General features: G+C 37.8%; 1 protein-coding gene across 1 annotated transcript; it reads left to right on the top strand.

The window, feature by feature from the left end:
- Window positions 1-5802: 5802 nt before the first annotated feature.
- Window positions 5803-9154, top strand: LOC144432377 (uncharacterized). The gene is made up of 3 exons (XM_078120392.1): window positions 5803-5850; window positions 6556-6690; window positions 8710-9154. Exons 1-3 carry the CDS (start codon window positions 5812-5814, stop codon window positions 8836-8838), a joined length of 303 nt encoding a protein of 100 aa, XP_077976518.1. The 5' UTR covers window positions 5803-5811; the 3' UTR covers window positions 8839-9154.
- The last annotated feature ends 2514 nt before the right edge of the window (window positions 9155-11668 follow it).

Raw genomic sequence — 11668 nt, 5'->3', positions numbered from 1 at the left:
TCACATGATACTCTTACACTCGCTATTACCTGGTACTTCCCCTGGTATATGTATGCGATATTGCGTAAGTGCCAGGTTTATTGAGTAGTGGTCGGAGTCGCTTTTTTTCAATTTAACCGGATTAGGAGTCGAAGCTTTGGATGTTTGGACAGCGAGCGAATTGTAATTCATTCAGATTAACAACTTTTTATTTAAACTTTTAGGCGTTGGTCAACACTGCCCCATGGTCATCCATCACGAAACTGGTTAAACAACGTGAAATTGACCATGAAAGCATTTTAATAGCAACATCCCAGACTGGTGACGGGTGATTTTCGATTAATTTTAACCACCAGGGTGGTGGCTAGAAAACAAGGAATTTGTCGAACAGCTAGATATTTGTACAAAAAATACCTCAAACAAAGTTTTTTCAACACATATATATATATGATCGATCGAAACTGCGGTTTTAATTCATGACTTCATAGTGACACCGCGTGTCCCAACACTAATTAAATAATAACTCGCTAATTATAGGACATAATTCATCCAAAATCAATAGGCTTCTGGTACGACATATGATGAATGCACATGCATTCAAATTTGGAGCAGATTCAATCTCGCTTTCGTGAGATATCGCGTGCATCTAACAGACAAACAAACAGACATACAGACAGACAAATACCTATCAACATACTTACGGATCTTAAGATCGATAAGTAATAACGAGAGAACTGGCTTCATTCACGTCATCGATGTCCCCTTACTGCAAGCTAGGTAATGATTGTTGATTGATGATTGTTTAAGGTGTACTTACACAAACTTACACAAATGTTTGAATAACAAGTCAATAAACACATTCCTATGAAGTGAAAGTAGGTAAACAATCAATATATCTGCAATATAAAGGCAGAACAAACAAAGTGTATCAAGTTTAATATTAGTAGCAAACCCATTAGGTATTTGATAATTTTTAAACAATATAATATCATAATATTACAGACTTTCGGATTTGAATTCAAACGTGTGAATCCCGTAGGCTTACGTAACGGAACAATGGGGCCGTCTCTCACCTTCGAAGAGCGATTTTTTTAATAGCGATTTTGCAGCTTTTGCACTTAGTCACAAACACACCGGAATGTAGTATGTGTACCTGGTTAGGGTTATGCCATAATTTCAGGTACAAATACTACGGGAGTCTCTTTGCTAGTCCCCGCGCTCGTAATAGAATTATAATAGAGAAAATTGGAATAAAATTATGGCTTAACCCTAACCTGGTGAACATACTACGTTCCGGTGTCCGCCATTTTGTTTCCCGTACTTCGGGAGTACCCTATTTTCTACACTACTTTGTTATATTCTGAGCTATTCGTGATCAATACACCGATAATCGAACGTTATTTCGCCTACTTTCAATCCTTCCTTCAAATGAGCAATAAATGAAATTGTGCGTTTGTATAGCTTGGATAAGATCGTCAGTGGAAAGCTTTCTCAAGCTTAAGTATTCAAATTTCGTCGAACGGCGTTCTTCAAGAATAGAGCGGTAAAATTCTCAAAGAAAATAACATTTGATAATGTACCTGATACGTTGTACTGGTGGATCGGTAGCAATGTCAGAAACCGTTCCATCTCCTTCCACGTCATTGGGCTGATACTTGGACTGTTATAAACGACTGAAATATCAAATGAAATTCAGTTTATTCGTTCAGTTGTAGTGAAAGTATCTTTGCTAAGTTATTAATAAATATTATTGAAAAGTAAAATGGCTTAATATGACTTTGTCTCATTAACTAGTTCAGATAAAATAAAAATGAAAATTAAACGGTGTTCGCGCCGAATCAGACCATGTGTAGGGCTGGGCATTTTCGAATACCTGATGATTTCAGAATCGAATCGAATCTCGAATACTTGGGAGTCAATGAGAGATATGTAATTGTATGTGACTTTTTAAGGTGAATGGTCCTGTTAACACACGAATTACTGAAAACATAAAACACATCACTCAGACAGATTGCTGAGCGTTCACACACAGTTAAAAACACGTTCTTATATGTCGGAATTCGGTTGATAAAATATAGCGGCAATAAAAAAATTCACCTCGACTATTTGTGGAAAGAAAAATACAAAATGACGGCAATTCGAAATTTTGTTATCAACCGATTCGAATAAGTCACAATTCGATTCGAAATGCCCATCCCTATCCATGTGTAAGCAGATACTGATATCTAACGGTATGTGAGGGGCTACTACTCGTTAGTTAGTTTGTTTATAGGGAGCAGAATTCTTCCGGTTCCGCATACGCAAAGGTCACGACAAGTAAGTTCGACACTTCCTTAATATATATTGACTTTGTTAATGCAAAGAGGATAATCATTTACTATCGCTCGCCAACGCACGTAATACCATGTATGGGCGTAACATAACCCGAGTTTAAGTGATATTTATGTAAGGGACATGGTGATTAGGTGATGATATTTGTGATATATTACATTTGATAGAGTATACGCGTGGGCCTCACATGATATGGCGTTGAAATTGTGGTTTTATGTTCCCGACATACTTGATGTGGGGCCAATGATAATAGTTTTGATACTCCCGAAGTATGTGAAACAAGATGGCGGACACCAGACCGTAGTATGTGTACCAGGTTAGGGTTAGGCCCTAATTTCAGGTACAAATACTACGAGAGTTACTTGGCTAGTCCTCGGACTCGTAATAAAAGTAAAATAAGGGAATTGGAATAAAATTATTATCTAACCCTAACCTGGTACACGTAAATCTTTGTTCACATACTACGGGAGTACCGATTTTTTCGCTATAAATTTTTTTTGTTTTGAAATTGTTAAAAAATGCTTAAACGTAAACATTTGCGTGGTTTATTGATTACTATGCGGCCACCATTTTAATGAGCCACAGCGGTTGATCCGTTCAAAATATTTTGTTTACTTTTTGTTGAGCAGTGACGCAGTTGACTTGACACTTTAGATATGCCTCCGTACAAAGCTCTATACAAGTAACAGCTGATATATTATTTATAAATAAACGGCGACCAAACCAAAAATATATGTACCGATTCGGAGGTAACCAATTTTGTTCGCCTACTTTACATCAAGTTGTGTAAAGGGACTGAAGCCCATGGGCAGGGGGTATATTCACTTTGCTAACACAAACAGTATAAATTCGTCGGAATAAAATTATGCCCTAACTTGGTACACATACTACAAGAGTACCACTTTTACTAATCGTTTAAAACAGTATATTGAAATAGGATTGCATCTGCCGAAGTTTTAGATTGCCCTATTGTTAAGATCTAGAGCCGGAGTCCAAAGTTTCCTCAACGCGAAGTTAGGAGCCGGGGTAAGTGTGGTTGCCATAAGTGTGGCCTATGCTTGATTAATAACCAACGTCCATTATTATTATTTAAAGGAGCCATTAACAAGCGTAGTTTTGTGCACCGAGACTACGATATTTCTTATTAGATGTTCGAATGCTTCTCCCCGTTATATAAAAACGTAATCTATGACAAAAGATAGAATTCGGGGATTTGTTAACAAATTGATAATATTTACTTCCATGAAGGGTCCGGATTACAAACAAATCTGCTAAATAAGTCACAGTTACTGGTATTATTGATTAAAAAATCTGATTTTTGATTTATTTGGCAAAAATATCAACTGGGAAGTAACTTATTCATGGGGGTGGGGTTATTTAGGATCCGCCCTCTTTGTTCGCCACAACGGCAGTATGACGTCACTCGATACGGTTCAATGCCCAAACTTCCCCCATATATGCTCTTGAAATTTTTAAACAGCGATAATAAAGTAAATATCAGTAAATATTTACCAAATATGATTTATATACACTGGTCACATAACTAACACTTAATTATAGGTCTGTTCATACCGAATCCAAATATTTATTCAACACAGAAGAACAAGTGTGTGTGGAAGATATGTATAGGCTGCGCGACTCTATAGATGTTTCCCGATCAATAATTTCCTTGTTTATTACCTTAACAACGACCAATCGGCAACAAGTTAATAACGACGATGTCCTGCAAATGCTGCAATAAGCGAGGTTAATATTATCTGTGAGTACCAGTAAGCGGCGCGCGGTTAAACACTTCTATTAAAAATAATGGGAGCTCCAGAAGTATGTGTGTCATTATGGAGGTAACTAATTTTGTTCGCCTATTTTACAACAAGTTGTGTAAAGGGACTGAAACCTATGGGCAGGGGGATATTCACTAGGTTAACAGAGACAGTCCCCTAAATTGCAACCTAGTATACATACTACGGGAGTACCAATAATGCTTTTGAACATGTACACCAGTTTATAAGCGCCAACTTTACAAAATACTCTCAAAATATGCATACAAAATTTAGCTATAGTAAAATATAGAAAAAATTTTAATTTTTCTGGGTTCAAAGGTCGGGGAAACATACTTGTAAAATACATTCAAACCGCGCGACTGAGCTTAAATATGATTAAACTCAGCTGTTCCCATAACGAGAGAAATCACGTGTTTGTTGCTTGAGCAACTTCTCGGGACAAGAAAAAATCGGAGCTCAATGGAAATATTCATAGGCATAGGTGGCCTGTCTGTCGCGTTGCAAGGTGGTGGTATCAGAGCAGAGTCTGTTATTGAGTAATATCAAAGTATAAGCTTAGGTATAACCTCCCTAGACTCGCCAGGCTAAAGGAAAAAGGGCATTTTTTAGGTCGTCTTAGCATTTTCATTTATCGTTGGAGTAAATATGAAAATATTTATCCTAGTTCTATCCTAGAGTATGAATATTCGTTCAGCTTTTTCGTGATTTGCTTCAAGTGAAACGTTGAAGTTTTTAAAGAAAACAAAATTAAGTAATTAATTATCGGGGCAAGATACAAATGAAATAAATTATTCAGAGGAACAACAATCAACATATAAATTAGTCGGCTTGAGTCAGTAGTCAGGTATAGTGTAGTGGTCAGTGCGTTAGCATAGTGTTCCGTAGAGCGTGTGTTCGAAATCCGTTGCGTTCGGTGCTTGCGACGACGAAGTAATGAAGTTCATATAGTTAACACAGCTAGCTTAACATAACACAGCTAGAGAAATACAAAAACCAAAGCCGAATGAGAACGGGCAATCTATTGACGGAGGTATTTTTTGCCTCTCTCTCAAAGCTGTCAATAATAACATAATAACTTGCCGGAATCGATTCGCTCGCTTGCTCTCTCGTATTTTTTGCCGCCCTTTCTCTCTCAGCATTCTCTCTCACTTTCGCCTGTTCTATTGCGCTCTTCATCAACCATGTCTATTCTATCATATCGTGACGCCGACACGCCGACACGCCGAACACGCCGCGTTTCGAACACGAATCCCACGGAAGACTACCTTAACGTACTAACCACTAGACTATATCTGAGTACCGATCAAAGCCGACTAAAACTATACATAAGCCGAAGTACGCGTTGCAAGTAGCAAAAACGAAGTTTTTATGCAGTGAGGAAGGAATAAAGAGTTTCGAAAAATGGAGGAAGAAATTAAATTAAGAAATTAAAAAAATGAAAAAATTTAAATTAGGAAAATTGTCAGAATGAGTTCGCAAATGAAATGAAATAATACAATCTAAGTTGAAGATAGACAGGCAATATTAGCATTAGGTTTCTGGGAGTTGTTTTGGCGGGAAAGGGGAGGGAGGAAGGGGGTCCGAATTTTAATCTTCAGTACTTCATAAAACACAGAGTATATGATAAGAATTTAACTTTATCGGTGTTTCTCGTTAAGTGATAACATTTTTTAAAGAAATTACTACGTCATAACGATTACGTCATACACTTTCAGCAAACATGGAGGAAAGTACACATTCTAATGAAGGACATCTTCAAGTAAGTCTGTGTGTAAGATATTCGTATTGTGTGATTTTGCTTTTGATTATTGTCGCCTGTATTATATTGCGTAATAATTCCATGCGACCTTACACTATTAACAAAATAATTCAGTTTACTGTATTTTTCAGTAATTTATTTTGACTTTATAAAAGTACTTCTTCACAGTAGATTCATGTAAATAGAGAAATGTATACAGTAAATAGGGGTAAAATTTACCGAACATTTTTTAGGGCGTTCGTTTTTGAGCGTCTGAGTACTGCTAACAAAATATTTGAGTTTATCACAACACCTCTGTAATTTATTTTACCTCCAAATAGAGCGATTTCATTTATAAAAATACTTCCCCATTTGCTTTTTCGAGACTTCGTGGACTCTCTAGTTTGCGTCGTACGTTTACGCACAGTTGCGTGTAACGTAACATAACAATGTTCACGTCCGCTGTATAACAGCCCACATGAAGACGAATCCGGCGGTCACGGCGTATGTTAAGGTTCCAGTTTAGTCTATAGTCAGTACAAGCAAAATTTTTTAAGCATAAATTGTCGTATTATAATTCCATGCTTCACGGGAAAATTCTGAGTGTTGGACAAGGGCCAAACTAAAGGGCTTTGCGGCCCGATTGTGGCACGCGGGCCGCCTGTTCCACATCCCTGTCTATTGATATATATAATAGAAAATTTATCAGAGCAAATTAAATTTCAGGAAAGAACATTCGATAGTCAACCACAGTGTGTTGTTTGCAACGGACAAATCCCAGAGAACGACATCGTAGAGAAATGTCTTCGGTGCAATGGAAGATTCTGCCCGGATTGTTCAAGCGATTATCATCAATGTGTGGTATGTGCAACAAACGAATATGAACAATAAAGATAACTTTTCAATATTTCAGAACTATTGGGATTCCCCCTCCTTATCCTAGTCCTCATAATTCAGTTAGTATAGTGACTTCCATATACTCTGAACCATGACTCAAATGTTCTTACCGTGAGGTCGCATTTTTGCATTATGGCTACATTTTAGAAGTTTTTGAAAATATCGAAATTCCCCTCATATATCCAGCCTAGGTATAGTGACGGCACAATCTTCGAATTTTGACGCATGATGTTCGTACTGTGACGTCATATTTTTGTATTACGAAGGATTTGGTGATTTTTAGAATATTGTCTCCCCCCCCCCCCCAAGTACCGTATGAGCATAAAGATGTCGTCACATCAGTTTTGTATTTCGCTTCGTAATTGCGCTTATTTTCACTTCATTCATCAAATGAATGATTTATTTGGTTCCTGTAAATATAACGAATGCGAGATTATCTAAGCCGTTTTGCATGGGTGAAATGGGTTCGTGACAGTGGGCATTGGGAAAGGGACACTTTGGAGACGCAGTGGACACTTTTGAGGCGATTCAAGAACAAAGCTTTAAACAGGCGACTATTAATTATTAATATTAACGAAACGTATTTATTTGATAAAGCGTCATCAGATTTGTGATAGAAGTGAATATTACACGACTCAAACAAAACTCAGCGCTGTATAAAAATTATTTCATAATTCCGCAGTAGACGTGTTTCTTTTGAAGAGAGAATTACGAGCAAAATCAATCGACGCTAAAAAAGAAACAAAGAGAGAGAGAGAGAGTGTGTGTTTGGTGGGACAAATCATGCAATCTTAAATCGACTGCTTCTAAAGACATAAACAGTGAGTGAAATGAGCAAAATTCCACTATGCAACACAAAGTGAGCCGACAATTTTATGCAGAACTTCAATTAAACAAGGATTTACAAAATTCACTTGCCAACCAGCACCTTGTCAGCGTGGTCCCGTAGCATTTGTATATAAAATTATGGCCTAACCCTAGCCTGGTACACATACTACGTTCTGGTGTCTTCCAACTTGGTTCGCAAACTACAGGAGTACCCTTTCAGGAGGTAATATAACTCGTGACGATGGCCCAGTGGGTCTTTGTAAAATGGCCGAAAAACTAAGCGCTGAGACGCGGCGGAGAGCGCATAACACACCCGATGTTCAGTGATCAGATTACCATTGTAAATAACGTGGAGTTGTATAATTGTATAAACAATTGTATAAACTATACATATATATAAAGATATATATGCAGGCAAAACAAACAGAATGATTTTTTATAAAGTGTAGTAAATTTAATATTAGAGGCAAAATCAATAATAGGTAATTGAAAATATTTATACAATATACAAATCATAATACAGACTCTCGGATTCGAACACCGGGTTAGGCTATCATTTCAGGTACAAATACTACGGGAGTCACCTGGCTAGTCCTCGAACTCGTAATAGTACTAGAATAGAGAAAATTGGAATGATAATATGGCCTAACCCTAACCTGGTGAACATACTACGTTCCGGTGTCCGCCATCTTGATTTCCATACTTCGGGAGTACCCTATTTTCTACACTACTTTGTTATATTCTGATCTATTCGTGATCTATACACCGATAATCAACAACGAGCGATTTCATTTATAAAAATACTTCCCCATTTTCTTTTTCGAGACATCGTTGACTCTCTCGTTTGCGTCGTACGTTTACGCACAGTTGCGTGATACGTAACTTAACACTGTTTACGTCCGCTGTATAACAGCCCCCATGAAAACGAATCCGGCGGCCGCGGCGTATGTTAAGGTTCCAGTTTAGTCTATAGTCAGTACAAGCAAAATTTTTTAAGCATAAATTGTCGGATTATAATTCCATGTTTCACGGGAAAATTCTGAGTGTTGGACAAGGGCCAAACTAAAGGGCTTTGTGGCACGCGGGCCGCCTGTTCCACATTCCTGTCTATTGATATATATAATAGAAAATTTATCAGTGCAAATTACATTCCAGGAAAGAACGTTCTATAGTCAACCACAATGCCTTGTTTGCAACGGACAAATCCCAGAGAACGACATCGTAGAGAAATGTCTTCGGTGCAATGGAAGATTCTGCCCGAATTGTTCAAGCGATCATCATTAATGTGTGGTATGGGCAACAGACGTATATGAACAATAAAGATAACATTTCAATATTTCAGAACTATTGGGATTCCCCCTCCTTCTCCTACTCCTCCTAATTCAGTTAGTATAATGACTTCCATATACTCTAAACTATGAACTCAAATGTTTTTACCGAGAGGTCTCATTTTTGCATTATTGCTACATTTTAGAAGTTTTTGAAAATATTGAAATTCCTCTCATATACCCAGCCTAGGTATAGTGACGGCACAATCTTCGAATTTTGACGCATGATGTTCGTACTGTGACGTCATATTTTTGTATTACAAAGGTTTTGGTGATTTTCAGAATATTGTCTCTCCCCCCAAGTTTCTTATGAGCATAAAGATGCCGTCACATTAGTTTTGTATATTTCTCATCTTAATTGCGCCTATTTTTACTTCATTCATCAAATGAATGATTTATTTGGTTCCTGTAAATATAACGAATGCAAGATTATCTAAGCCGTTTTGTTTGGGTGAAATGGGTACGGGGCATTGGGAAAGAGACACTTTAGAGACGCAGTGGAGACTTTAGAGGCGATTCGAGGACAAAGCTTTAAACAGGCGACTATTTATTATTAATGTTACCGAAACGTATTTATTTGATAAAGCGTCATCAGATTTGTGATAGAAGTGAATATTACGCGACTCACACAAAACTCAGCGCTGTATGAAAATTATTTCATAATTCCACAGTGGACGTGTTTCTTTTGAAGAGAGAATTACGAGCAAAATCAATCGACGCTCAAAAAGAAACAAAGAGAGAGAGAGAGAGAGTGTGTGTTTGATGGGACAAATCATGCTATCTTAAATCGACTGTTTCTAAAGACATGAACAGTGAGTGTAACGAGCAAAATTCCACTATGCAACACAAAGTGAGCCGACAAATTTCTGCAGAACTTTAATTAAACAAGGATTTACAAAATTCACTTGCCAACCAGTACCTCGTCAGCGTGGTCCCGTAGCATTTGTATAAAAAATTATGGCCTAACCGTAACCTGGTACACATACTACGTTCTGGTGTCGTCCAACTTGGTCCGCATACTACAGGAGTACCCTTTCAGGATGGAATATAACTCGTGACGATGGCCCAGTGGATCATTGCGAAAAGGCCGGAAAATTAAGCTCTGAGACGCGACGAAAAGCGCATAACACACTCGATGTTCAGTGATCAAATTAATTGCAACGTTAACGTGGACGTGTTTCTTATGAAGAGGGAATTTCTACCAAAACCAATCGACGATAAAAAAAAAAAACAAAGAGGGAGAGAGTGGATGGCGGAACGAACCACGTAATCGAAAATCAGCTGTTTCTAAAGACATAAACAGAGAGAGAGAGAGAGAGAGAGAGAGAGAGAGAGAGAGAGAGAGAGAGAGAGAGAGAGAGAGAGAGAGAGAGAGAGAGAGACGAACGAATCCCGAGTCAATTCCACTACGAAACACAAAGTTACCGACAAATTTCATGTCAAGGCAATAACTTTCATTCCACAGGGTTTTATATAATTCACTTGTCAAGACCAGTATCAGCCTCGTCAGCGTGGTACAGGCAGGCATAGATATTCTGAAGAGGTGAGGTTTAATTGGCTTACTTTTTTGGCGAATGCAGGGTTGTGTGTGCCAATATGGACGTAACCAATTTTGTTCGCCTATTTTACATCAGGTTGTGTAAAGGGACTGAAACCTATGGGCAGGGGGTATATTCACTTGGCTAACACAGACAGTCCCGGAACTTGTAACAAAACTAAATTAAGGAAAATCGGAATAAAATTATGCCCTAACCTGGTACACATACTACGGGAGTACCAAACTTTCTTTTAAGAATAGAATGGAAAATAAAATGTCACAATAAGCGTTTAAATTCTTATTTTAATGAGCTCAGGTGCTCGCAAGTAGGGTTTTGTTTTCATCAATTCTAAAAACAGCCTTTTTAGAATAAGGGCTTGCTTTAAACTAAATATTTTGTAGTACTCCCGAAGTATGTGAACCAATATGGCGGGCACCGGAACGTAATATGTGTACCAGGCTATGGTTAGGACACAATTTTATTCCAATTTTACTTATTTTAGTTCTATGGTTTAGCCCACATACTTCGGGAGAACTAAGTATTTCATAAAGTTTGTGTTTTTCATTGAAACACACCTTGCATCGCCGTGAGACTACGCTAAAATGTTGCGTTCTGTCAGCTGCACACATGTCAAAATAATAATTTGAAAAATGGGAAAAACAATTTTTGCTCGATTGCGCAATTTTGTCTCGAAGTTAGTACCTACTCACAGGAATGTGTATTCGAGATATCAGGCAGGCGCTTTAGGTAAAAAAGCCAAAAAAATCAAAATTTGCCAAACCACGTTTGCGGACGCATTGCACTGCAGCTTGAGAAGGTGTGAATAGCCAAGTCACCAATATTTGCGGCGTTCAGAAGGTTTTTTTCTGCGAATAGGCCCTGATTTTATTTCAATTTTTCTCATTTTAGTTCTATTACGAGTTCGGGGACTAGTCAAATGGCTCCCTTAGTAACCTAACCCTAACCGGGTACACATACTACGTTCCGTTGTCCGCCATCTTGGTTCACATACTTCGGGAGTACCAAAAATTGCGCTTTTTCCAGATAATAATGAAAGGCCTTAGTTCCTCATACCTAATCACACGGCAATTTTCATCCGCTTACTCAAAGTAATAAACAAGATATAATTAGGTTGGAAATAGAAAGTCTATTTCTGGTCTCAAAGGCAGTGGAATCCTAAAATAAACGAGACTAACAAAAGCTTTGAAATTTTCGCCGAAAAAACGAGAGAAATCAAGGCAAGTGGAA

Source organism: Styela clava, chromosome 15, assembly GCF_964204865.1.
Source record: "Styela clava chromosome 15, kaStyClav1.hap1.2, whole genome shotgun sequence".
NCBI lineage: Eukaryota > Metazoa > Chordata > Ascidiacea > Stolidobranchia > Styelidae > Styela > Styela clava.
Note: the sequence above shows the minus strand (reverse complement) of the source record. Positions and strands in the feature narration are given on the sequence as shown.

Coding starts and splice junctions, on each gene's coding strand:
- LOC144432377 (XM_078120392.1), top strand. CDS start 5,812: ATGGAGGAAAGTACACATTCTAATGAAGGACATCTTCAA. Junction 5,851..6,555: donor CTAATGAAGGACATCTTCAA/GTAAGTCTGTGT, acceptor ATTAAATTTCAG/GAAAGAACATTCGATAGTCA. Junction 6,691..8,709: donor GCGATTATCATCAATGTGTG/GTATGTGCAACA, acceptor ATTACATTCCAG/GAAAGAACGTTCTATAGTCA.